The 25,533-nt window shown below is 52.5% G+C and overlaps 10 protein-coding genes across 10 annotated transcripts; 6 read left to right on the forward strand and 4 right to left on the reverse strand.

Annotated features, from left to right (window-relative positions):
* Positions 1-67: 67 nt before the first annotated feature.
* Positions 68-2,023, forward strand: HMPREF1120_05104 (uncharacterized protein; the record flags this gene model as incomplete). The annotated part of the gene is made up of 1 exon (XM_009159267.1): positions 68-2,023. The coding sequence occupies one exon, from the start codon at positions 68-70 to the stop codon at positions 2,021-2,023; it is 1,956 nt and encodes a 651-aa protein (XP_009157515.1).
* Positions 2,024-2,936: 913 nt separating this feature from the next.
* HMPREF1120_05105 (MFS transporter, DHA1 family, tetracycline resistance protein) lies at positions 2,937-4,842 on the forward strand (the record flags this gene model as incomplete). Its single annotated transcript, XM_009159268.1, has 3 exons — positions 2,937-3,215; positions 3,280-4,699; positions 4,760-4,842. 3 exons carry the CDS (start codon positions 2,937-2,939, stop codon positions 4,840-4,842), a joined length of 1,782 nt encoding a protein of 593 aa, XP_009157516.1.
* An 817-nt stretch (positions 4,843-5,659) lies between these two features.
* Positions 5,660-7,941, reverse strand: HMPREF1120_05106 (uncharacterized protein). The gene has a single exon (XM_009159269.1). The coding sequence runs from the start codon at positions 7,597-7,599 to the stop codon at positions 5,770-5,772; it is 1,830 nt and encodes a 609-aa protein (XP_009157517.1). The 5' UTR covers positions 7,600-7,941; the 3' UTR covers positions 5,660-5,769.
* A 480-nt stretch (positions 7,942-8,421) lies between these two features.
* On the forward strand, positions 8,422-10,621 carry HMPREF1120_05107 (uncharacterized protein; the record flags this gene model as incomplete). Its single annotated transcript, XM_009159270.1, has 11 exons — positions 8,422-8,576; positions 8,622-8,677; positions 8,725-8,804; positions 8,865-8,947; positions 8,998-9,095; positions 9,145-9,265; positions 9,320-9,713; positions 9,760-9,973; positions 10,026-10,136; positions 10,186-10,500; positions 10,551-10,621. The coding sequence occupies 11 exons, from the start codon at positions 8,422-8,424 to the stop codon at positions 10,619-10,621; spliced, it is 1,698 nt and encodes a 565-aa protein (XP_009157518.1).
* A 694-nt stretch (positions 10,622-11,315) lies between these two features.
* Positions 11,316-11,588, forward strand: HMPREF1120_05108 (uncharacterized protein; the record flags this gene model as incomplete). Its single annotated transcript, XM_009159271.1, has 2 exons — positions 11,316-11,471; positions 11,520-11,588. The coding sequence occupies 2 exons, from the start codon at positions 11,316-11,318 to the stop codon at positions 11,586-11,588; spliced, it is 225 nt and encodes a 74-aa protein (XP_009157519.1).
* A 233-nt stretch (positions 11,589-11,821) lies between these two features.
* HMPREF1120_05109 (uncharacterized protein) lies at positions 11,822-16,572 on the forward strand (the record flags this gene model as incomplete). Its single annotated transcript, XM_009159272.1, has 10 exons — positions 11,822-12,214; positions 12,266-12,541; positions 12,725-12,923; positions 12,976-13,092; positions 13,150-13,170; positions 13,228-13,290; positions 13,350-13,421; positions 13,475-13,528; positions 13,579-13,755; positions 13,811-16,572. The coding sequence occupies 10 exons, from the start codon at positions 11,822-11,824 to the stop codon at positions 16,570-16,572; spliced, it is 4,134 nt and encodes a 1,377-aa protein (XP_009157520.1).
* Positions 13,682-18,088, reverse strand: HMPREF1120_05110 (uncharacterized protein). Its single transcript, XM_009159273.1, has 2 exons — positions 16,898-18,088; positions 13,682-16,829 (listed from the first exon to the last, which is right to left on the reverse strand). The coding sequence occupies exons 1-2, from the start codon at positions 17,005-17,007 to the stop codon at positions 16,649-16,651; spliced, it is 291 nt and encodes a 96-aa protein (XP_009157521.1). The 5' UTR covers positions 17,008-18,088; the 3' UTR covers positions 13,682-16,648.
* A 20-nt stretch (positions 18,089-18,108) lies between these two features.
* Positions 18,109-22,465, forward strand: HMPREF1120_05111 (uncharacterized protein). Its single transcript, XM_009159274.1, has one exon. The coding sequence runs from the start codon at positions 18,523-18,525 to the stop codon at positions 22,138-22,140; it is 3,618 nt and encodes a 1,205-aa protein (XP_009157522.1). The 5' UTR covers positions 18,109-18,522; the 3' UTR covers positions 22,141-22,465.
* Positions 22,258-24,238, reverse strand: HMPREF1120_05112 (uncharacterized protein). The gene has a single exon (XM_009159275.1). It carries the CDS (start codon positions 23,731-23,733, stop codon positions 22,867-22,869), a length of 867 nt encoding a protein of 288 aa, XP_009157523.1. The 5' UTR covers positions 23,734-24,238; the 3' UTR covers positions 22,258-22,866.
* A 316-nt stretch (positions 24,239-24,554) lies between these two features.
* On the reverse strand, positions 24,555-25,337 carry HMPREF1120_05113 (3-oxoacyl-[acyl-carrier protein] reductase; the record flags this gene model as incomplete). Its single annotated transcript, XM_009159276.1, has 1 exon — positions 24,555-25,337. One exon carries the CDS (start codon positions 25,335-25,337, stop codon positions 24,555-24,557), a length of 783 nt encoding a protein of 260 aa, XP_009157524.1.
* Between the last annotated feature and the right edge of the window lie 196 nt (positions 25,338-25,533).

A 25,533-nucleotide genomic window follows, 5' to 3' on the forward strand; every position in this document is an offset into this window, starting at 1 on the left:
TACTGTTTTTTTAACTACAGTCTTGGTCTACAGCCGAACCTCACCCTGCCACTCGAACCTCACCGCCATGGCGCCAACCGTGTCCTCTTCTCACACGAAGTTGTCCTATCCTCTCTATGCCGCCGACTTCGACCCGTACAACCCCGATTTTCTGCTGGTCGGCGGCGGCGGAGGGTCGTCGTCGACAGGCGTGCCTAACAAGATCTCGTTGATCGATACATCTCGGCGAGATCAGCTGGCAGAGGTGGTTGATGTAGAGCTCATCAAGGGCGAGGATTCAGTGACAAGTCTGGCCGTCGTCGAGTCCTCCGAGTCCTCCTTGACTGCACTTGCAGGCATCAACAGCTCTCTCGCCGACCAGAATGCAGGCAAAAATGAACATTTGAGGTCATTTCGCATTGGATTACCAGCACGAAAAAGAAAGGCCGACGGTAGCACTGCAAATGAAGATGGCACAGAACAGACAGAGCCTTCAGCACCGCCAGCGTCACAAGCTCTTGGACGAACGGCCCTTTTCAAATCCGCAACCGCCACCAAAAATGAGACGTATCAGAGGGTTCTACGGCTCTCACCGGCCACCACTCCTACCCAGCAGCGACTCGCGGCCATTGCGTCTGGCTTGGCTCCAGAAAACGAAATCATCGTCTTCCGACCCGCCTTGAGTCCCACGCTGGCGGACGAAGTGTCGCGCATAAACCTAGGTTCTCGAGAAGCAGCAGATCTGGATCTGATCAATAGCGATGATGGCGAGGAAGGTCACCTTCTTGCTTATTGCACAGACGATGAGGTGTTCCTGCAGCGACTTTCCTTGAAGTCAAAGCCTCGGGCCCCGATTTCGCTGCATCGGAGCCCTGAATCTACAAGCTCTCTTCCGCCGTCGAAGCGGCCCAAGTTTCGAGCCATTCGTTTCTTAACTCCTTATCATCTATTGCTGTTGCAAAATAGACCAGGACGGACAGGCGCAGACTTGCTCGTGCTTCGAGTCAGCAAAGACCTGTCGCAAGCTCGCATCTCCCTCCGCAAGCGACTGCACAAGTCAACGAAGGCTGCCGTCGGATTGGAGGTGTGCCGCTTGACCGAATCTGAACAGGGCGAGAGACAATTTATCATTGCTGTGGCTGGTCAAAACGGAGATGATAGCTCAGTCGGGGTCTTAACTATTGACTACACACCCGGAGTTGGCCTGGGAAGGTTCCGTCCCTACGCTTTTCTCAGAAGTGTCCACAAAGGACCTTTGACGAAGCTCACGTTCTCCAACTTCGTCGGTCCAACCCTGCCCGTGACAAAAGATGTCGGGCCTCAATCCGTCCGATTGGCCTCGGTCGGCGTCGATCAGCGTGTTGTGGTACACTATCTCCCTCTCCGACCCTACCCGCCGACATACACCAAGCGCCCACGATATGTGCTCATCCCTCCAGGCCGATCCGAAGCAATGCAGACCACATTCAGTGTGTTCTTTGCTCTGGTGGTGGTGGGTGTCGTGGCGTTCCTCATGCAAGCCTTCTGCGAGATTCGTGGCGCTGTACCGCCTGTCCTGGGCGCCACGGACTGGCTCTCCCCACGAATGCGGGAGTTGGTCGTGCGGCCATACATCTTTGCCGACGTTGTTAAATCCGATATACCAACCGCTGCGCACAGCGCGACCGAGAAACTGAAGGATGCCGCTGCCTCTCACGTTCCCGACATGGACGAGGTTCGAAGCAACATCGAAGAAGGCACCGCGGGGCTGAAACGAAAACTCAAAGAATTAGTGGTGGAAAACTCGGAACTCGAGACCCCTAAAGCAATTATCGTCCGCGACGAAGCTGGCACCGGCATATCCACCGAACTTGCGCACGACGCCGCACTCGTCAGGGATGAGACGATCAGAAAGTGGGAAGAGCTTTCAGAGACACAGAAAAAGAGCTGGAAACGCAAACTAATAGATGCCGGCCACTGGGCGGAGGACCAGGGAGAAAACATCCTCAAGGGCATCCTGTTCTCGGAACTAGCAGATGCCGTGGGCCATATGGTGGGTGGATGAGGAGGGCGAAAGAGAGGTGCTATATACCTAGGTAGATAGAATGAGGCTTGGATAACAGGTGGCAAGAGTGCCTTGAGTCGATTGCACTGAACTGTGGCGTGTAAATATCCTCTTACCCTCCGAGTTGATGTGCAATGCTACGATTACGATGTACAGTTGTACTAGTAGTATTCGGGTCGACGGCGCACCACGGTATGGCCGACATGTCTGCATATTGCGGAACAAACCTACTTACAATAGTATATATTGAGCCTGCATCCACTGAGGTGTATTCGTCATATGGAATCTGGACTTGCACGGTGGACTGTTACAATTTATTAATAAATGTCGTGGTGGATGCAGGGTGTGGCAGAGATCTGAAATGGCCAACCGATCCAATTGGGAGGCGGACGGTTAGAGACGCGCCCCCGGTTGATCGGCGTACAATCTCCGTAGTTCGGAGTAACGAAAACGAAAACGAGGACGACGGGGTCTTTCAGGGGATCCGATCTCCTTGCGTTGCTTGGGTCTATAGGACGAGGACAACGAGACAGACTCGTCCACCGCTACGAACCGCCTGGGTGGTTGGAGGTTTTCAGGGCACCACTGTCAACTACAGTACCTACACACTACTTCGGTCTGTTGTGTTGTACTGGACGCTGTCAATCAGCCGCTGTCTCCAACTTGTCCTGTTCCGCGCACTGCGTCGATTACGTCAAGACAGACCATCTTATCGCCGTTGATTACTACTACTGGATACATCTACAATAATATCTTGGAATTGCTGATGCCTGCTGTTGACACCGCGCCGCGGTTGTGGTTCAATTAGCCCTCTGCTTTGATGCCGTTCTCTAGACTTCTATCCTGAAATCCGTCCGGCCACCCGTTATCGGGGCCAATCCACCTTGCAATCCATCTCAGCTTCACCATCGAGATGATGGATCCGGAAGAGGCCTTCGCAGAAGAGGCTCAAGAGGAGGCACTTCTTTCTGAGAGCATACCGCAGACACCAATCGCCCAGACCGGGCCTGGGGAATGGGAAGACGCTGGGCCGCAAGAGGATGAAAGTAGTCCGTTGATCAAGGCGCGTCGACAACAGACTCACAAGAGCCCTCCCTACACGAGGGCCAGAACGAGTTATGAGAGAGCCATCAACGAGCCCTGGAGCGGCGCACAAGGGTCGGCCGATCTACCATGGCACAAGAAGCCTTCGGTACGGACACCAACATGACATTCTTGCTGGAGCTGGAACCGCGAGCTGACAAGTCCCTATCTAGATATTCTGGCTTCTGCCCGCGTTTTTCCCATTCTGCGTTGCTTTCGGAGGCATCATTGTGCCCAAGACCTACCTCGTCCTCGACCTCATCTGCCAGGGCTATCTGTCCGACCGCGCGACGAAAGATCCAACGTTCAAGTTCTTGCCCGTACTTCTCGGCTCGGAGAATCCGCAGTGCAGAGATCCTCATGTACAGTCACTTGTGGCCAAGTTCAACCTATACTCCAATCTGCTGTCGGGCGTGTTTTCGGCCATCATATCTCCTCACCTCGGGTCTCTGTCTGACCGAATAGGGCGGAAGAAGGTGATTGTGTGCACCTCCCTCGGAGCGTTGGCGGCCGAGATCATCACGATCATAGTGGGTACCAGCGCGGGCAAGATCTCTGTGTACTGGATGCTTTTGGGGGCTCTGATGGATGGCCTCTGTGGCTCATTCACTACCGCCATGGCGCTCGCCTTTGCCTATGCCTCGGATTGCTCGCCTCCGGAACGAAGAAATGTGGCCTTTGGTTATTTCCACGGCACATTATTCGCCGGCATTGCGCTGGGTCCCATCGTGGCTGGTTGGCTGATCAAACTCGCGGGAACCGTGATGGTGGTTTTCTACGTCGCGCTGGGGTGTCACGCGTTTTTCATCTTTTTTGTTTCCTTCGTGGTGCCCGAATCCTTGTCCAAGGAACGACAGCTTTTGGCGAGGGAGAAACGGCGTCTGGCCCGACTTCATTCGCCGCATAAAGATTGGCTGGCCCGGTTGCGCAACTATAACCTCTTCGAGCCTCTTTGGGTGCTCCGGCCCACGGGCGAAGGGTCTAGCTCCAAGTTGCGCAAGAATCTGTTTGTGCTTGCCGCCATTGACACCATGATGTTCGGTGTCGCTATGGGCACCATGCAGATCATCATCATCTACGCCGAGTACCGCTTTGGGTGGACCGCGGTGGACTCGAGTATGTTTCTTTCCGCCGTCAACGTCTGTCGCGTGCTTGCCTTGGTCACCATCCTACCTATCCTCACGCGAATCTTTCGAGGTCCCGCACAGGAGCAGTCGGCCGGCCACAAGGGTGCAGACATGCTCGATATCAACATCATCAGGGTGTCAATTTTGTTCGATCTCCTCGGTTATATCGGATACGCCCTCACCCCGTCTGGCGCGGTCATGGTCCTCTCGGGCATGGTGGCCTCGCTCGGCGGCATCGGCTCCCCGACTCTACAGTCCGCTCTCACCAAGCACATCCCCGCCAACCTTACGGGTCAGGTCCTGGGGGCTTCGGGTCTGTTGCATGCCCTGGCTCGCGTCGTTGCTCCTACGGTCTTCAACCTCATCTACAGTCTGACCGTGGGCATCTATGCCGGAGTCGTCTTTGTCTGTCTGGGTTCAATCTTTGTTCTCGTTTTTATTCTCAGCTGGTTCCTGAGGCCTAACGGTATGTATCTATCGAATAGTCCCTCAATTTCGTGGGCAACAATGCTAATCTTGGTTTTAGTATACTTGGTTGAGAGCTCCACTGCCGAATCCGGAGACGGAGAAGAACAACAAACCAGTGCAGACAATGCTGAGCGGCCATGAAATGTTTTGTATAGCGTTTGCATACGGTGGTACACTGAATTGTGTTGTTTGCAGCCTTGATAGCTACTTTGCCCCACGTTGAATATAGCACTTCTGGGTGAGTTCAATAGAATCTGTTGCCAGCTACTAGTATGGTTATTGTCATGTTTTGTTCTTACAACTTGGACTCGAAGTTGTGGAAATCGTACACGCGCTTAGCAGAATTCGTTTCCTTCCTCCGTTATGGACGGCTGATGTCCTAGAATGAAGAGATGTATTGGCATTAACATAAGGGGATATCGCGGAGAATCCGAGGTCTGCTGGAAGCTAACCGACCAGGAACCGGAAACGCCGCGTCAGTGGTAGGGACATTCGCTCTCATGCCTTCGGATGATTCCGTTCATGACCAAGGGGTCAGGATGATGACACGAAATGGCGGCCATTATCCCGGCATGCCCTTCTACAATGTGCCAGAAGCCACTGCTCTTGAGATATCCCTGCTTTGGTTCAATCCCTTATGGACTACTGGTCTCGACATACCTCAGCCAGAGTCTCGCACGGTAATCATACACCTGTGGCTCTTGGGTGTGACGAGGGAATTAGCTTTCAAACTCCATCGAGGCATCGGTCGTGCTTGCAGCCAACTTTGCCCCCGGACTCTCGGTGAAGAAGACATATGCTCCCATGCGCAGTTCAAGCATCGCCTGGTGGGATACCGAGACACACCTTTGGCCGGCCAGGGATGTCAGTCGTCGACTCGTCGCATTGGCATCACATACGCTTGAAATGGTGTGCAGCAGAGATCGCAGCAGGAAAAGGAAAATAACAAAAGACATACTTTTGGAGCAGATGCCGAATGGCGAATTTCAAAGTAGTGATGGATGAGGTTTGTATAGAACATGCTAAGTAGGTTGTGACCCACAACTCGGATCGTTCCAAAGTGGGTCTTCAAATCCTATCCCATGGCTTCCAATCGACCCCACACGTCTTGCCCTTCTCTGGCAACTCTGCCTTATTGAAGAACCTGTTAATAACCCCCCATGTACACTGACTCGGTATGTTGACACCGCTGCAGTGTCCCGGTGTTTCCTGAACCAATACGCCCACCCCTTTTCCATCATGGGCTTCGGCCATCTTGATCGCATTCCGCACCGGTGTTACTGGGTCTGCTGTGTTGCCGATGAACAGCATAAGCCCAGTCCCATCGTCTTGTCCAGTTCCTCGTTCATGGGCTTTGCTGCCGAAGGGCCCTGTGAAACGATTTTTTGCTGACGGGCGTGCAGATTTGGGCCAATTGCGGCAGCGGAGTGTGACCTCCGCCCAGACCGGGCCGACCAATTGTGACTGTTCCAGAAGCTCGTCGACGTAGGAGAGATACTCTGTTTTGGATCCGGAGGTGATGTCCTCTCCGTCGCCACACATGATGGCAACAGATGCTTCAAGCTCGGCGGGATACAGAGGTGGGTGGGGAGAAGAATGGTTGTTGAAAGGATCAAGAAGGGGAAATGGTGCAAGGATGCCGGGATGAGGTGTCCAAGTATCCAATGCGAACAGAGATGTAAATGTTGACATGTCGCCTTCCATGAGTGCGGCAAGACCTCGGGCTAAACGAGGCCAGACTTGCCATGGGCCATAAGAAGCTCTGTGCATCAAGTTTTCGATGTCGTAATAGCGCACGAGTTGGATTTGGTTTCGGGATACAATGGAGAGCGGATTGGATTGGAGGTGGTTCAGAAAGCTGTTGACTTTGGATGCTAGCTGTGTCCATTCTTTCGTTGTATTGTCGTACAAGGCACATCTTGGGCCGGCATCAAAACACCATTGATGGAAGAATATCCACAGCTTATTGTTGTCTTGAAGATTCTTTCGCCAGCTTGTTGCTGTGTAGTCTGAGGCATCAAGAACGCCGTCCAGTATCATGCGGCCGATTCGATCTGGGAACATGCTTGCGAATGTATTGCCGAGGTATGTTCCATACGAAAAACCCCAGTAGTTGAGCAACGGCTTGGGCTTTGTCTTGAGAATCTGCTGTGATGCCTCTCTGACGATGCCCACCTCGTACCTTGAGGAATTCCTCGCTTCTTCAATCACCTCGGTCAGATGACGCATGTCATACGCTACTTGCAAGGTGCTGACATATTGTCTGATGTCTGTTCCATCTGGCCAGAAACCCCCGCCCGTGGAAGAGCACAACTTGCCTAATCCTGCGGCGAGTGCCCATTTTGTGTTGAGTGAAGACGCCGAGTCTGTGGCGCTTCCAGCAGAGACATCCACCGTTTCGAAATGGCTCCGGTCACCGTCGTCTTCGAAGCAGACTGCCGCCGGAGTAGTGTGATGAACCCCCCTTGGATCGAATGAGAGAATCTCAAAATGTTTCTCTCCATCCACGATTTCCTGTATGCCGGCTCCCGACCACCTCAGCTTGTCCACACCCGAATCGCCAGGACCCCCCGGATTGACAATGATCGTACCGCCGAAACTTGGATCTGAAGAGTCGACCTTGGCTGCCAGCCTTGCGACGGCCAATATGACTTGCTTGTCGGTGGTCGAATTTTGCCAGTCCAAGGGAACAAGTAGGCGAGAGCATTCTAGTCCGTCATAGCAGCTCGTGTAATTCAGATGCGGAGTGGGCTCAATCTGGTCCCAATCAAAGGATTTGGGTAAAGTGTACGCCCAACTCTGCGAAGCGAATACTAGAGCAAAGAACCACATTCGGCCATGCAACAGAAGAGACAGGAAAAGCGCTGTCATCATGACCACGGAAAAAACAATGCGCATCCCCCTGAGGAAGCAAGTCGCGTCCTCCGTGATCAAATGAAGAACAGGCAGCCCTGTGCAATTTTCAGGATGAGATAAAAATCAAACCCCGGTATGTTTTGGCGTAAATGACGTTTGTCAGGAGCCTAAGTGTGACAGCAATTTGAACAGCAGAAGGCTAAACCCCAAGAAGAAACGCGGCATTACTGGCACTTGTACCTCAGGCTGCGTACTGTCTCTTGTTTTTACTAGGTACCAGTCTACCACAGTACCTACGTAGGTACTCAGGTACCAGTAGTCGTGCTCTTGGATCAACTCTTAGGATGACACTACCCTAAGATGAAGCAGAAAGCTTAAAATGTAATACCAGGTATTCGACCTAAAAGTCTGGAATAATGCTACCTAAATGGATGCGGTAACCTTAATACCAACTTACTAGTACCGACTGTCATAGAGTGGGTCACTACCAACGGTGATCTACCAGGGCCGTACCTTATCTAGCATAAGCTACCTACTAACCTGAATGCAATCGCGAAGTTACAGTACCTAGGTAGTACCTAGGTACCTTACCTAGGTACTTACCGGTGAGGCTGACGGTATTTCGCACAACCGCCCGTGTATTTATTACCGGTGCGCCAGAACTTGGAAGTTGCGGCCAAGTGTCACTCTACCTACGGACCAATCCAATGCTTCACATAGTAGACATATTGTCACGCTCAGGTTTCAGCCTCCAACTGAGTTCACCTTCTGTGTCCCTTACTGCGTATTTTCAAAAGCATCGGCCTCCAGGTGGGTTTCTTGCCAGGTCCTGGAGCAGCGCTGCCTTGTCCGGTCTCATCTCAAATGGCCACAGAAGACTCATTGGGCCGCGAGATCGAGGATGCGCCGGCCCAACTTCCGAGCGAAACTGAAAGCGCACCTTTACTTGGGCCGAAAAACTACGCAGATGACCTGGACCTTGGGAAGATGATTTGGGCTTCTCCAGGCCTGATTCTGGGGTATATTGCACACGAAATAGATGAATACGGATGCTGAACCTATAGGATCATATTAAGTCAAGCCGATATTGGACTAGAATCAGCAGTCTTTCCCAAAATTGGTAGGATCTATCTTGGTTGCTTTCTGTCCTGCCACTAACAGTTACAGCATCCGAGTTCCATCAATTTCGACATGTCGCCTTATTAACTATAGGCTTCAGCTTCAGTATCGCAGCAGGACAACCCGTGGTACGCTGACCGAACCCCGAGTGTCCTGCGAGTCTCCTCGGGCTCTGACCATTTGTGCAGTACAGTCGCTTGTCGGATCGGTATGGGAGGAAGCCCCTACTGCTAGGAAGTTATTGCTGGTTCTTTATTGGTGTAATTCTCTGGTATGCACTCAGATTATCCCTTCTTGGTCTTTCTCACCGACTTATGCCAGCCCGTTATCTTCGAAATTTTGGATGCTTGTGCTAGCAAGGGGGATAGTTGGAATAGGAACTGCAGGCATGGGCTATATTGTTTCCCTTATTATCACAGGTGAGCGAAGCTCTGTTCCAGGTCGAGTTTTGACTGAGCACTCATCTAGATATCGTCCCTGTTCGTAACAGAGCAATATGGCAAAGTGGAATAGATTTGGTCACTTTTTTGGGACGCCTGGCGGGAGGGACCTTAGGTGGCGTGGTTGTGGAGCGCCTTGGATGGCAGAGGTACCACTGTCTTATTGTTGCCGTCCTTAGTAAATCACTGACTGCTCATGCTAGTGCTTTTGCCATGGAAGCGCCGCTCGCATTGGTTGCCTTGTTGGCGGTGAGTCTGAGCTTGAAGTTGCCTCCCTTGCCAACACAGTCCACAGGTTCTGGGTCTGCTGGGTCAGGATCCCCCATACTCCATGACTTTGACGCAATGGGTGCTGTGCTGCTTCTCATCTTCGTGGCGTGTGCCATTTGCGGCTTTGGAATCGCTGGGTATGATGTTTTTTGGAACTCTCCCGCTGTCGCAGGTTTACTAGGAGCATCGATTCTTTTTGCCGCAATCTTCGTTTGGTATGAGCATCGTGTGATCCACCGCCCACTGATTCCGATTCGAAACTGTGCGCGGCGACCAGTCTGGCCAATACTTCTTGTGACATTCTTCAAGGATATGGCTTTCACCGGTGTCAGGGCCTCTTCCCTTTCATTGAAGATCGAGCTGACGATTGCAGATGCTTTTTGTGATTCCAATTTATGTAAACGTCTCGGCACGGGGTGAATCGTGGACCGCCGGTCTGCTCAACGCGCTGCTGAGTCTGGGAGCAATGATTGGGGCTGCAGCGATCGGATTTCGCATACGAAATAGTGGAAGACTCTGGGGAGAATTGGTCGCAGGTGCCTCGCTGGCTCTGATTGCGGGCATTGCCACAAGCCTCACCTGGAATGGTGAGCATCCGCAAACAATATAGTCAAGGCCATGCTCATGTTTAGGTTTTAGGGTCCGAGAGCTTTGCGGTTAACATGGTGGAAATCCTTCTCTTTGGCATTGGTTACGGCATGGCTCTCGGAACCACTCTGGTGGCCGTGCTTCACTTCACGGAATTCGAAGGTAACGATTCGTCACGACGATCAAGGGGTGCTCTACTAAATATGTGAAGAGCGAGCTGCCATCTACGGTGTGGTTCATCTTCTCACGGCCATCGCCACACTTGTGGCACTCGGCATTTTCGGCGCGCTATTTTCGTCCCGAGCCGGGCTCCACATGAGGCTAAAACTCGACGGGGCATCTCAGCATGAAGTGGAAAAGTTAAGTTTGACCTCTGACTCCTACCCCTTGCCGCAATGTCCTCGTCTCATCTTCAACCAGATCGTCCAAAGATGCTTGGATAGTTTGGAATGCTTGTCCAATATGTCTCCGCAACTACAGAACGTTGTCCGGCAATCCTTCGTTGAGTCCATCCACGACTCTTTGTGTAAGTCTTCAAGGTCTCGGCATACATACTTCGAAGCTTATGTATCCTAGTGGGTATAGCGTGTCTGCTGGGTGCAATGTTTCTGGCCAGTACATTTTGCGTAGAAGCCAATCTTCTATGAGCCCGGCTCGCTCCGTCCTCGTTCGGTGGTCTTAAGAGAGGCCTGAATCCCCAAGTGCCACGGCGCCGAGCCTTGGCCATAACCTGTCAAAGTTATGAGGGATGAAAATGTTCCTTTCTGACAATAGTAGTGAGGGCAGCTACGATGTTGGTACCTAGTACTTACTACTAGGAGGAGTTCATGTTATCAGGTGCCTTAGGTGTTCCTCTGCTCCCGCCAAACCTAATTAGCCAAGCGAAGGTGGTTTCTGTACGACGTTCCCGGTCACTCTCCGCTACAACTACAAGGGGACAAGACAAGCGCCTTTCCTTCCTTCGTCTACTATTACATCACACTGCCAGGATGTTCATGCCAGCCACTTGATGGAAGGACATCCCAGCCGTTATCTCTCACCGGTTACATCCCCGGGCGGTTCCAATGCAGTGTGTTGCCCTGCAGCTGAGTGCCGCACAAATGGGGCCAAGTGTGGTGTATTGCGGTCGCCTTTTGCCAAAGGATTATCCACGGGCCATCGGCAGTTGCGCCGCCAACCCCACAGCTAAAAGAATATAACCCGCCTGGAATCTGCCTTGAGGTCTGCCTTTCAATACTCTGTGTCAACATCCATCTTCAACCTGAAGAAAGCCATTTTTCCTCTCCTTCACACCCAAACTGCAAATAAAAGGCACCCATCTTTCCTACCGTCTTTCTCAACATGGGATCCACTTCCTGCACAGGCCCAGTTCCTCCACCGCGCTCCAAAGAAGCAACGTGCGGATGTGGCTACGGATACTACGCCAATGATGGAGAAGGGGACTGGGTCCCAGGCTGGAAGGTGAGAACTGGAGTGGCACCCCCACGACCCGCCCAGGTATGCCTTCCTTTCTTGTTAGCTTTATGCCATACTGATCCTCCCTAGAAGCCAGTTAAGGTTGAAAGGAAGGCCCAGAACGAAGAAGAACAGGAGAAGCTGCAGTGCGAGTGCTAGTCGAACTCCGTTCAGCCTACTCACGGGGGATTTCAAGTCTGGCTGGGCCAAAAGTGCAAGATCCTTTGAGAATCTGCATAGTCACAATTCTCCGCGCGGATTTGATGGCTGGGTCATGGAAGAACAGGAATGATCGCCTAGTGAATTTCTATTTGATGTGATGTGGCCACGACTAAGCGAAGTGCGAGCCGCACCTAGACCTGGATGCCTGCCGATCTGCTCAGGCTGGTATCATGATGGTGTACAGATTGAGGCGACCCATAGCGACAAGGCACGGCTGGTTTTCTTCTTGTGTGTACGAAGTACAAAGACCCGTCGTTTGCCCCCTTAGGCCTGATGATTTTTGGAGGTTGGTCCGGCTCGTGTATCAGAGTGTCCCGAAAACAGAAAAGAAAATGTCAGCCACGCTTCTCAGATCCCCGGCGGATGGAGGCAGCTGCGAGCAACAACTTGAACCTCCCTTCCAAATCCCTGAGGGAAAGCCTAGTGAGACCGTTAGTCAAGCGGTGGTGGCCGATAAACCAACTCCCGCAACTGCAAGTGCCGTTCCAGATCCTTCCAAGTTGGTGAAAGATGGATCTCCAAGCGATGCTGTCCATGCTCGTTGCTGGAGCCAGGCTGTCAAGGTGAGTTGTAAACGCGACAACGAGCCATGAATCAACCAGTAATGGACCTAGATATTCAATGAGAAGTTGACCAAGGACCCGGGCAAGCGAATCGACTTGAGCTCCGCCACGTCCTCCGGTCAGCATCCTTCCTGCACTCTGGACGAGATCCTGCACGAGACGCACCGGGCCAGAGACAAGTTCAACCAGAATTATGGACCATTCCGCCGGCGGTTTGACAACATCCTGATGGCCTTCAACCAATACGCGGCGTCAATTGATGTCATGATACAGCAATCACCACACACGACCGCCTTAGTGTGGGGCTCAATCCGGGCAGTGATCGGAGTAAGTCACTTGGACTGTCACTTTCAGCCTCAGGAGTCAGGCCTGCCTGGGTTTGTAGGCTACCGGGTTCCCCTCTCTTGAACATGCCCTGCACTGGATGACTGGGATGCCCGCAGTCACGCAGTCTTTGTGGGAGGGACCCCGGTGATGCTGCCTCATCTCCTTTCACTGACATGCCTCTAGTTAGTAGTCACAGAGATCGAGGTCAACGAGAGCGTCATCGAGACGCTGGCAACCATTGCACCAAATATTGGCCGCTGGATGAAATATCTTCAACTGTTTCCGACCGAGACCCTCTTGTTTGATGCCATCTCCACAGCCAGCGCCCACGTGCTGAACTACCTTGTGCGAGCCCGACTTCTCCTCGAGAAGTCCCGGCGTGGTATGACAGAGAAATGTCTGCGTCGTGCAGCCGAACTGACAATGTCGCCTAGCGCGGATTGCAACTGCAAGCTTCAAACCAATCAAAGGCAAACTCGAAGCCATTGTTCGACAGGTGGAGGGGCACGGACTTATCGTAGAGCGTGAATACGCCGCCACAGCTGTTAGAGGTAGGTTTCACATGCCTGGGTCCTATGCATCCACAGCTCTGTCTGACCTTCCACAAGGACAAGTTCAAGCCATTAAAGGTTGGTTACTGTAGACGGAAGGCTGACAATCCAGTACTCTAACGTTATTTTTTCAAGCTCAAGCAAAAGGGCGCGAAGACATCGAAAAAGAGGCAATCAAGCAGGAACAATTTCGACTCGGTATGACAAGAGACAAAATCCTTCCTCTTTTCCTGGCTTCGGAGCTCATTCTACACTAGAATCCCAGGACCTTTACAGGCGCATTAAAGCTGGGCTGAATCTCCAAGAAGAGACTCTCGAACTTAATCGAAGTATACAGTTCCGTTTGTCTGGCAATCCTGCCCCCTGCTAAGTCAATCTCCAGATATGTATCGATTCATGCAGGAGCTCTCGCTCGCGGAGGCGGAACGTCACCAGGGTAAGGATTGTGAACTGTGTTTTGTTCTGCAGAAGCTGAGCACTATGCAGAGGAGCTCACCAGGATGTGGGTTGAGAAGATCTTGGACTGGCTATCTCCCGAACCGTGTCCGATTCCTGCCGTCAAACGGGCAGCGTCGACCTGTTCATGGATCTTCGACTCGCAGCAATATCAGGTGTGGACCGCAAACCATTTCTCCCAACTTCTTTGGATATATGGAATCCCTGGTAATGCTCAAATGTTGCCATTATCCCTACGTCTCTCTCATGCTGATATCTACAGGGTGTGGAAAGACGATGCTTGCTCAATTTCTGGCCGAACAATCGCCCACGCCCATCACGATCACACACTTTTTCCGCAGTTCGCTTTCCACGAATTTAGCCTCTGTAATCCCACTCGTGTCCTCACTTCTTTCACAGCTCTTGAAACAACCGAGTATCACCAGCAGTTCCGACTTCCCGAGACATGTTCAAGAGATCATCCCAATGTTTGACCACTACAAGACGCCCCACGACTGTCCATTCATCCGACTTTGGGCAATTCTGGAGACACTACTTCCCCAATTACCTGCCTTCACACTCATTGTTGATGCTCTCGATGAGTGCCAGGGTGTAGACGACAACGATGATCTACTGAAGTGTCTCCACGGGCTGTCTGAACTACCCAATGCACGCACAATCGTCCTCTCAAGGTATCATAGCAAATTTGAAGAGCCTTTCAGCAACGCAATCCGTATTCCTGTGACACCGGATGTTGTTTCTGCCGACATTGAACGGTTTGTGGAAGAAGAAGTCGATCGTCAACCACTGCTGCAGGGGATCAAAGAAAAGCTGCTGCAAAGAATTGACTCCGACTGTCAAGGTATGTTTCTCTGGGCGAGAATGATGATTGACTGCCTCGCCCGGGCAAAGACACACAACGCGCAGGAGCGTGCACTTTCTTCATTTCCTCTTGGACTGGACAACGTCTACGAGAAGCTTCTTGCGGACACCGCTAGGACGTTGGAGGCAAGCGAATTGGCTCTCAGGCGAGAGATCTTCCTGATTGTGGTTGCTGCTGCACGGCCACTGTCACTTACCGAGCTCTCTCACTTTGTTGCCTACAAAGCACAAACCTCTTCCCTAGATGAGAAGGATCTTTTTCTCGACCCATTTGAAGCCATCCAGCAATTGTGTTGGCCGCTTGTGCGGGTGGCTAATGGCCATGTTGAGATGGTACACATGTCTGTCAAAGACTTTCTAACACGGTCCGCCCCAAAGAACGCATCGTTGAAGATCTCGTTATCCGAAGGAAACGAATATTTGGCCAAGAAGACTCTTGCGAAGCTTAATGAGATCCAGTACCGTGAACCGACCCTCCTCGCACGGTTCATTCGGAAACACGCTCATCCTGACGGTTATGGTGCGGAGGAATTGGATATTGAACGTGGCCCGCACACTGATGTGCTGTACAAGTACGCTTGTCAGCACTGGCAAATGCACATCTGCCAAGTGGACGAGCCTGGAGATTTCATTGTCCGTCATTTAGGCAACTTCATGACCTCGAATCAATTCGTCTGCTGGGCAGAGGTGTTTTATGCCTTGAACTCTGCCGATGACATGTCCATCTTGATGCGCCCACAGTCTGCGCTTCGCTCCTGGGTCACGCTCCTACCCCCAAGGTTGCGGAGTCAAATTCCCCTCCAACAATTCTGTGTTGGGCCATATCACAAAGTGGCTGAATCATTCCGCACTTTCGATGACAAGTTGTTGCCGTACCTGGCCCTCAAGCGTCTCGGTGAGTTTTGCAACTTGTCTGGGCGTGTAGACGAAAGCTATGGAACCAGGCATACCGTTGCTGCTGGATTGACAGAGATGCTGGGTGCCAACCATCCCCTGACACTCCAGGCTCGATCTGTTGCAGCGATTGAAGCATACGCTCAGGGTGACCACAAGAACAGCTACGATCTCCTGCTAGACATTTCCAAGCGACAACTCGAAATTTTGGGTCCGGAGCGGCCCGACTCATTCTTGAGTTTGCAATACGCCGCCGTGGTCGCATTCATCATGACGCGATTCCAAGAATCGGCAGAGAATCAAGCAAGGGCTCAAGCGGGTCTTTGGCGTACGCTCGGTCCACTGGCCGCTGAGGTGCTCAAAGGGCAGATGTTTCGAGGATGGGCGATGGAAGCTCTGGGACAGTTCTCCGAGGCCATCGATTTATATGGCGACATCTACAAGATCTGGACGTCCACCTTGACCATTGAAAATTCCAAGTCGACCTACGTGCAATGTTCGCTGGCGGCTGCTTTGCGCAAACGTGGCCGAGGGTCGGACCTTGACCGGGCCCGGGTGCTTCTCGAGGAGAATATCCATGTTCGGCAAAGGTTATTCGGTACCGAAGCCGCGATCGTAGCGGACTCTATCCTGCAACTAGCATTGACGTATCGTACTTTGGGCAAATTGGACGATGCGAGGGGGTTTCTGTCGCTCGTGGATGCACCTTGGGTCACAGACAAGAGCTTCGAGCGGAAATGTGAAATCGGCTACATGAAGGCATTGCTGGCGCTTGACGAAGAGGACAAAGACGAAGCAGTTTCCCACATGGAGGGCCTGTTGCATGAGTCCACGGAGCTGGGAAGAGACAGCAACAATCGCACGCTCATGTGGCTTCGACTGACTTTGGCCGACCTTCTTCGCAAGCGAAACGAGCCTGATGCAGCCTCGTCGTTGTTCAGTGACTTGGTGAAGAAGGTGCGAGTGCCCTCCACTTCGACGCCACCTGCAGAGATGGAAGGAATGCAGCAGCACGAAGAGGACGAAAGCTCGACCCCGGGCCTGTCGCCAGCGGACTCATTGACTGGTGAGCCTGAGCCAGCTGCCCAGCTGCGGCTAGCAGAAACGATCTTGTGGCATCTTAGGCGGCTCGAGTCTGCCGAGGCCAAGGCACTGATGCACACACATCAGCTGGAGTGGACGAGGGAGATGGATCTGTGGGTCAACGATGAAGGCCCGCAGGTGGATCTGGGATATATCAAGGACTATTGTCATTATGATGGTCGGTAGTCGAGTTGGAAGAAGTTCTTGACTTGAACTGTGCCTCCTCACTTCAACAAAACTCGATATCCCGTCTTTCTACTATCTAGGCACTTCGCTCCGCAAACCAGACAAGGATACCAATATCAAAAGTACGTTCGTCGACTGGAACGTGACAAACCCTCCTCTTACCGTTATAGCGCCAGATAATGGTGATGTGGTAGTCTTCGTGCTCTATGCCGTCGTCGGTGGTCCACTTGGACCGGTGAGCGCGGCCGTCATTGTTCCTGAGTTATTTAGCAGAGGGAGAATCACCCCAGGGTCAAGTGGCCGTAGGGGACAGTCAGGGACTTACGGGTAACTGAGCTCTGCACCAGGAGGAATAAATCCCCCTTGTTCACCAAGATACCTGATGTTCTGGATGTCGCTCTTGGAAAGTCGAGAGTCCTTGCTGATAAGTGGCATGGCTCAGGTCTGATGGAGTGAACCTTGAAGTCCTTGGTGACTGGACAGTGGACACTGACGATAAAGAAGTTGGAATGAGGTATTTCTCTGGACAAAGACTAGAGAACAGAGGCAGAACAAGTCTAGCTCTAGCTCAGAGAGATATATACCTTACCGTTGTACGTGCATCGAGGGGATCAGTAAGAAGTGGTCTGTGATTGATTTAAGCTGTGGAAGATGCGAGCGAGCCAGGCAACCACAAGGCACCAGTGGTGTTCATCTTGAATGTTTGCCTTTTTCTTTCCCCCAATGTAACCGGGTGTCGATGGAACGCCTCACTGCTTTCAAGTTTCCTTTCTTACGCAACAACTTGAATGCGGTGCCTGCCGATGTGGCACGCTAGGATTGGTCGCAGTTTATAGTAGCGGTAGCGTCCAGCTGTGCATATGTAATCGCAATTGAGGATCGACTGACGAGTCGAAGAGAGCCTGGTTTCGATAGAATGTCCACAGTGAGACAGTCAGAGGAGTGATTCATTTTGAAGTGTGCCTTGACCGGCGAGACAACATGGAGCGCCGACGTCGGTTGATCGAGGTACACAGGATCACAATCTTTGCTCCCCCCGCTAATCGACCTGCAGTCGAAGTCCATAAGAACGCGTAGAGGACCATATACCAGGAGGCTCGTCGAAGGTCCATTGAGCGATACGATGCTGCTGTCGCCTCAGCGCGCGGGGCCTCTGCAGCCGCTGGCATTGGATCACGCGTGCATATTTACCATGACAGCCAGCTGATGCAGCATCATGCATAAATTTATTGAGGTTTCCAACGAGCTGGTTGAAGGACAGTTACTGGGCATGTCCATGGCGGTTAGGCGTGCGAACGCGTATATCTGAAAGCTCCTGCAGGAGTGTGTCGCTTCGATTGGAATAGCTGTAGATGTAGACAATGCTGGGTGATCGCAGTGGAAGCGACCCTATTTCACGCTTGTATTTGTCTGGGCGGTCGTTTCCAGTAGCAAGTGACTATCTCATCGCTGAACACCCTCCGCGTATAATAATGTTGTGCTACGTTCAATTTGTAGGCCGCAACTTGAAGCGGGCTAAACCGTGACTGCAGTTGGCGGCGATTGGCTACCTCTTGGCAAGAAGAGACATGGCCGACTCGGCGTCTCGCTACAACATGGACCACTCACAGTGGAGAACATGAGAAGACCAAATCTGCGTGTCGAGGTTCAAGTTGCATGACATTGCAGCCATTGAGGATTACTTTATTACCAGTGCATTCACAATACTTCAGCACTGCGCCGCTTATATTAGGTACCAGGTACTAGTACCTCCGTCCTCAGGTCAAAGCACTATAGAAATCTCCCCGGCCGGCTTTGACGGACGATAGCTTTCTGTGCCCTCTTCCACTGTCGAGCACCTCCCCCCGAGCCCGCCTCGTCACCTCACAATAGCGTGCAAGAACAGCAGCCAGCAAGAGATGAGATGACCGCCCCTACTACTAGTCCTACAAGTAGTGGCAGTAGTATGATATGACGCCTCCGACGAGCCTGGTTCCCTCGAAAAATGCCCTCCGAGCTCTGCGCCATCTGGCCTTGTCGAATCCTTCGATCCTTGTCGGCACGGTTGGAAGCATATGCGGTATTGCCGCGCTGAACTACGAGACTTGTCGCCGAGTACGTGTGGCGGAGCGGATTGTCGAGACCAAGCGAGTCCTGAGGTCCGTGTCCAGCGGAAGAGGCGCCGCGCATCTCGACGCCCTGTTTGAGGCTGCGGAACGAGGGGATGACTTTACTTTGGGGTCGCGAGGAGGCAGCAGGAGAAGCAGGAGAAGAAAGGGCCCGGGAGAGCAGTATAGGGATATGTCGACCGCAGCCTCTGTGCCTCGGGACTTGGACAGTGCGGACAGTTCTTCTTCTCTGGCCAGAGCTGTTGGTGGTGTCGAGCATGATGATGCTGGTCCAGCTGGAGGACGCCGGGTTGGCGGTCGCGAATCAGACCTGCAAGTTGGTGAGAGCCAGGTTGTGGAAGATACCTCTACCGCTTCTCAGCGGAGGACGAGGTTGAGATTCAGAAAGATTTTCATGTCGGGCGACGACGGAAAGCGCCACAATATCTCACCTCAGCATAGCATCTCGACTCGCCGTGCTGAAGAACAGACGATACCTAGTGGGCAACATGAGGCCGAGAGTCTTCCTGGATGTGTTGAAAAGTGGCTATCTCAAGGTCCAGCTGAACATGAGGGTACAAGTTCGACTGCTTGGCGGAGCGCAGGTTCTAGCTCTGCAGCTGAGCTTGATCGTGGTCATAGCCACACCGATAATATGCTCAAGACTGACTCGGTCAATACCAGCAGTGTACTTGAGGGTATTTCGTCGAGTCAGCATTCACAGTCATCGGATACTGCTCCAGCTAGAGACTCTTCCGACATACGCCGTGATCACCCCCGGCGGTCGCCTCCACATCTCTCCGGTTCACACAGCTCTGATACGAGTGGAACAGCGGTACCTCAAATTGAAGACAACAACCCAGACAGCTGGACTGTACCAATCAAGAAAATACCCTCAGGAGGATCGAGCCACCTCCAGGCTCATCTCCATTCTTCATCTCCGGGGAGCGTTCCTCCGAACAAGGGCCAGTTGAGTGGGGCCTCTGTGCATCGAGCGGGTGCCTCTAAGCACCGAAATCCTCGTCCCTCAGATGCTGCACAAAATGCTCACAACTCACCAAAGGCACAGGGCCATGGGTTGCAGTGGACGCCTCTGCTTTTCTCGTCGCGGTCCGGTTTCGAGACACAGTCTCCTTTGGGAGATGGTGTCGATCCAGCATGGCCGGATGATATTGACCTTAAAGAGTTGACTCGAACTCAGAGCGCAGGGTTCGAAGGTCAACTTGGGGACTTTTCGATCCCCCACCACCTGATTATGGGTGAGGCTGACGAAGTAGTCGAGCAAGCCCTGAAGGAGCACCTGTTGAGAGCAAATGGGACAGCTTCATCAAAACCTTCATCATCTTCCACGTCTCCGATGGTCGGACATGCCACACATACGATTACTCCCGAGATACTGTCCCATCTGGTGGCATTCATACGTCCACCAACTGGCCAGTTGAGTAAGCCGATACAATATCGCCGATTTGCTGCCGTCATGAGACATCTTGTCGAAGCAGACCCAGAGCCCGATTGGTTTACGGCGGAGGCAGTCTTTCACGCAGGTCGTGGTCTGTTTGACGTGGATGAGATATTCTGTCGACCAGTTTATGATCTCCTCAGACATATGCTCTCTACAGAAACAAGCTATGCGCGTGCTCAAGAGATCCTGTTCGGGAATGTGAGTGGTAGGTACCATGTGACGGATGCAACTTACGAACTGGGCGCCAAGTATCTGTCCCTGTTCTGTCAGCTCAACCAGGACTATTCGATTCGGGTGGCAGAGATGGCCAAACTCATCAAACTTGCAAAGGAGCGCGGGTTAGAACGGAGTGAAAACTTGGCCATGCCTGTTCTCCGAGCAGTCGTTTTCCAAGGGGACACCGAAGCCGCGCGGACACTTATAGACGAGTTGCAATTGTCTTTTGAAGGCCGCAGTCTTCGGCGCCTTTGGGGCGAGTATGCCGTCTGGAATGCCGCCCAGGGAAATTGGGAAGAAGCACAATGGATTCTGGATCGAATGCAGGAGACTGGCTATTCCAGGCATCAGCCAGAGCAATATGCCGCGGTGTTTCATCGAATGTTGGTGCAATATCTGTCCAAGAACACGGCACACCGAGCCTTTGGATTCACGATCAACGCCATCAAATACACGGGATTAATACCCACCGGCCGGATATCAAGAACAGTGGTATGCGCTTGTATTCGAGAACATCGGTACGACTTGGTGTTTGAGTGGACTCGTCTCGTCACCGAAGCATTCCCCAGGTTGACCTCAGGGTTCATGACTGCGCAGGGTGCCTGGCAGCTCGCACATGCCCTGCAAGAGGCCGGTGCCAGCTGCAGGGATATTACGGACACATGCCGGGCGATCGCCCATGGATGTTACGACGATCCATTTCCTCATTATCTCAGGCCTTTACTGGCGGATCTGGTGAAGCTGGACTTGAGTCATCGTCTAGAGGCCGCTTCAGCCCTAGATTCTCAGGCGCTGTTTTCGGCCGACGGTGTGCCTTTGATGACGATGAACCAACTGCTCCAAGAAGCTCGACGATTTTGTGCTACAGAAAGCCAAATTGGCGCGCCGATGGATCAAGATAGGCTGAAACAAGACTTGGCCATGCAACTCGACGCGGTTGAGGAGCTCACCAGAGTCTTCCGAGGAGATGTCTTTATGGCAGATTTGCCGTACGAAGTCGTGGAAGGCGAAGAGCCCATCACGTCCGAGGGGACACCCACTGCCGACAATCAGAGTAGACGACCGCCCAGGCTATCGCCGTCGTCATCATTATCTGGCAAGACGAAATCTTCCCCAGCCATGATCAACTCGGCCTTTGCCGACGTCCTCACACAGCACAAGTCGCCTCCGAGGTACGAAGATGTATCGACAGCCGTCATGAATCACTACGCAACGCGAGCCAAGCAAGGCTTGGGTATTGACCATTCCCTACTAAAACATGTCGTGGACAGATTCGCACCACAAAACCCCATGGACGCACTAACTCTAATCGAGGAAGTGTACGACAGCGACTACGTCCAAGGCATGCATGGCGTCCCCTTTGACAATGACTTTTTTGTTAAATGGCTCCAAATCGTCACGACCGTCGGGTCCGTCAAAGCCGCTTCGACGGCATTATGGGCGGTCGTCGACTCCGCCCGACATATCCAATGGACATTGGACTTTTCTTTCTGTCTCAACATCGTCACTTGTATTTGTCTTGGAGGGTCTGGCGCCGGCGCCGAAATGGTGGTCAAAACGGACAACACCTCTAAGGGGATGCAATGGCATCACCACAAGAACAAGAACAGATACTCTAGTAATGAGTCGAAAATGCTCACGCCGGAAATGTTTTATTTGGGACGGAGATTATGGTGGACAAGGCTCCGCTCGCCGCATTATGTCCATGACACCTTTGAGTTTCCGAAATGGCGGCCTTGGGAATTGGCGCTGCGGGAGGCCGCGGCGAAATATCATGCGTCACCGACGAAGGCGGCGTCATAAAAAATGGGCAAAGGAACAAATGAATGGTTCATTGATGGGTTCCAATCGATTGAACTCCTATGGTATATAGTTGTCATGGAGGGTGCCGAACATACTACTACTAGTAGGGATGACCTAGGGGTTTTACATATTGTATAGTTGCTGTGTGCTGGGGTCGGCATTGGCAATGACGATGATGATAATACAACAAGCTTGATCTAACAAGATCCAGGTGAAGTTGACTTCCTTGGTTGCTTCTTTTTTTATTGTCTCATCTATTTTCGTTTCCGTTTTCTCTTTTGAGCAGGCTGTCCTCTTTCCGGGTACTAATATATCTCTATGTCTGACTCCATTCGTGAAGGCTCGGGCCAACAGTCTATCTATGAGTTTGTAGCCAGTCGATCTGCCGATTGGTTTGTCTGTCGGCCTGCCGGGTCGACAGTTAATGTAGGACAGTACTGACTATTACGAGGGAGGTTTGTATCTTGTTTGATCGGTCGAAACCAAAGCGCGGCCCATCAGTAGGTTTGGACCGGAACAAGTCGTCCGAAACAGAGGGAGGATCGATAGATCCAATCCGGTATCGGGTATCGGTCATTCACCGCAACCGAACTCGTCGAGACATCATGCTCCTTTGGGCACCTTGACCGTTCATCCTCGCATCCCTCGCTCGAAGCTACCTACTTTTATGCCCGCCGCATCTCCTTCCCACCGCCAAAAAATGTGTATCGCCCATCGTGTGGCCCGTTAGTATCTCTCGTCCGCGGCGACGCCAAACTGGCCTCCACCAGCATACCACGCGGCCATGATCAGATCGCACAGATCCTTAGCCTCGACATCCTTGAGAGGAAAGTGGTGACCGCCCTCATATTCCATCGTGAAGCAATGATCGCTCTCGCACGCTTTGGCCAGCTCCACACAACCCTTTTTAAACTGGTCGTCGCGGCCCCAAGCATGGACGGTCGGAATCGTCTTGAGCAAGTCATAGTCTTTAGGGTCGGCGTGTTCCGCGAGCGTGATGGGCGGGTATGGACCGCCTAGAAAGACGCCAAAAGCAAAATTTGTATCTAACAACCCTGAACGTGGTCCCTGCTGTTGCTGGTGCTGTTGCTGCTGTTCGTTCTTCTTCTGTCTCAACAACAAACCCGCCGCCACTCTAGCGCCCTGGCTGAACCCGATGACACCCTTAAACGACTCGACGCCGCCATTGGCGTCCATGACTTTTCGAAGCGCGTCGTCAATGGCCGCCACCTCGTGTGCGGGCGTGGGTTCCACGTCGCTCTCGCCCAGCGTGAACCGCCGACTGACCCAGCGGTAGAAGGGCGCGCACGACTCGAATACGGGCAACATGCCGAATCCGGGATCGCCTTCCGTAGGTGCCTCGGCAAACACGAAGCGGAATTGTTTCTCTAGCGTCCATATCAGTCGGCGCATTTGGATCTTGGATACGGTTGCGTTCGACCCGGCGCCGTGGAGGCATAGGAGAGCTGGGAGCAGTGATCCTGTGCTTGAGTGTGTGGGCCGCGTGGATGCCGGTATGATGCGTGTCGAATTGACCGAGGTGGTGGTGGTGGTGCCGGTGCCGGTGCCGGTGGACGACGCCATTGTTGCCATCTTCGTTGCTGCCGGGGCGGTTTATCGCTTCCGTCGCGCCCCCCCAAGGCCTGAGTGAAACTCGATTTGAAAATGTACCTCAGTCGAGTGGCATTTATTAGGATTCCAGAGATGACACCGCCGACAGACAGTCGGGTGGTCCTGACTCGCTTGACTTTCCCGGTCCTCCTTGGTGGCGAGGGAGTCAATAAAGCAGGTGGAATACTGAGTCGAACTGTCTCCCTGTTGCTTTTTCTGGCGGCTGCGTCTCGTTCGTGGAAGATGTCTTGCTCAGTCTCCTCGCAGATTCGGCTTCAAAGCACAGTATTTCTGAGTGGTGTTCAATGTGTGTTCCTCAAGTGAATCTCCGATCAAGTTGAGCCTTGCTGGGCACTTGGTCTAGGCCGTGTAGCTGTGATCTCGTCGAGATCTTCTTCACACGGCCAGAACTAGAAGTCGAAGTATTAGCAGATGGGTTGAAAAGTCCGGGGAACAAAGAGAGACAGCATTGATGTTCAAGTTGAGGATAGTAAGCAATGGCATGGCACCACAGCCCCGTGGCACCATGTTCATCAATGTAAGCTTCTTACTAAGCAGCACTAATTAGACTAGCCAGGTTCGGCGACCGACAAGGCTGTTGACAGGCCAACGAGGCTCCGGGAAGAAAGGAGTCGGAGTCAGGGCCAAAGTAGATATTTTTATTTACCTAACATCGTATACTAGTATCTAGCAGTGCCTATTATCCCGCCGCCAATAATCGTGTTTCCAGCACATTGAGACCATCAAGCAGCTTCCTGGTGAAAGTGAAGGCAGCTCATCCCTCCATCCTTCCTTCCCGTGAATCATACCAGAAAAGTCCCACTGTTCGAGTGGATGACTATCCCTGTCGCATTGGCGTCCTTGAGGCAATAAAGGTATGCCTCGGCCAAATCGACTGGTTGCCCAACTTTCCCGGTAGGGATGGTACTCTCATGCTGTGCAAAGAAGGCTTTTTTGCCTTCCTCGCCCATGCCCTGCCACAAGTCCGTCTCGATGACACCTGGCGCAACCACATTGACTCTAATGGGGGCCAAGTCAAACGCAAGCTGTCTTCCCAACCCATTGAGACCGGCACCCATCAGTGCCAGCATAGACCATCCGCCAGCAATTGGTTTCTCGGAGATAGAACCGCCCGTTATGACGATGGACGAGTGACGGTCTTTCTTCATATACCTCACCCCGACTTTGGCGACGAGAATTGCTGCGATGGTCCGGACTTGGTTGCATTTCTGCCATTTTTCCAATGTCACGTCCTCCAGCGGAACCATGGGCAAGCGGTCCCCCGCCATGTAGACGATATGATCGACATTTCCGACTTTCTGGAACAATTCTTCAATGTTGGATTCGACGTCCGAGCTGGCCAGGTCGCACGCGTACCCTGACACTCTGTCCTTGGCTTCAGGAAAGTCGTTCTCTAATGCAGCACAGGTGTCTTTGACCTTTGCCTCCCGTGAAGAAGAAAGGATGATGGTGGCGCCGTGCTCCAGCAGCGCTTGGGCAACGCTGATGCCAACACCCCCTGTGCCGCCAACCAGGACGACTCGCTGACCAGTCAGTTTGTTTGTGAAGCGGCGTACTGGAGACATGTTGGCAGGTTCAAGTCAGGGGGGTCTTAAACAGGGTCAGTCTGTATGGTCGTGCTTGTAAGAGTAGCAGTCGATGCTCTGCGTTACAGAAGGCGAGAAGCTTGGTATCAGTCTCGCAATTACCAGGAAGGCGCACTTTGGCAGAGGGAAAGAAGTGTTGAACCTGTCCATACTTATCTCTGTCTTAATGATCCTT

The sequence above is a fragment of the Exophiala dermatitidis genome (genome assembly GCF_000230625.1).
Source record: "Exophiala dermatitidis NIH/UT8656 unplaced genomic scaffold supercont1.4, whole genome shotgun sequence".
Lineage (NCBI taxonomy): Eukaryota > Fungi > Ascomycota > Eurotiomycetes > Chaetothyriales > Herpotrichiellaceae > Exophiala > Exophiala dermatitidis.

Coding starts and splice junctions, on each gene's coding strand:
- HMPREF1120_05111 (XM_009159274.1), top strand. CDS start 18,523: ATGACGCCTCCGACGAGCCTGGTTCCCTCGAAAAATGCCCTCCGAGCT.
- HMPREF1120_05106 (XM_009159269.1), bottom strand. CDS start 7,599: ATGCGCATTGTTTTTTCCGTGGTCATGATGACAGCGCTTTTCCTGTCT.
- HMPREF1120_05110 (XM_009159273.1), bottom strand. CDS start 17,007: ATGCCACTTATCAGCAAGGACTCTCGACTTTCCAAGAGCGACATCCAG. Junction 16,830..16,897: donor GGTGCAGAGCTCAGTTACCC/GTAAGTCCCTGA, acceptor TAAATAACTCAG/GAACAATGACGGCCGCGCTC.
- HMPREF1120_05112 (XM_009159275.1), bottom strand. CDS start 23,733: ATGGCAACAATGGCGTCGTCCACCGGCACCGGCACCGGCACCACCACC.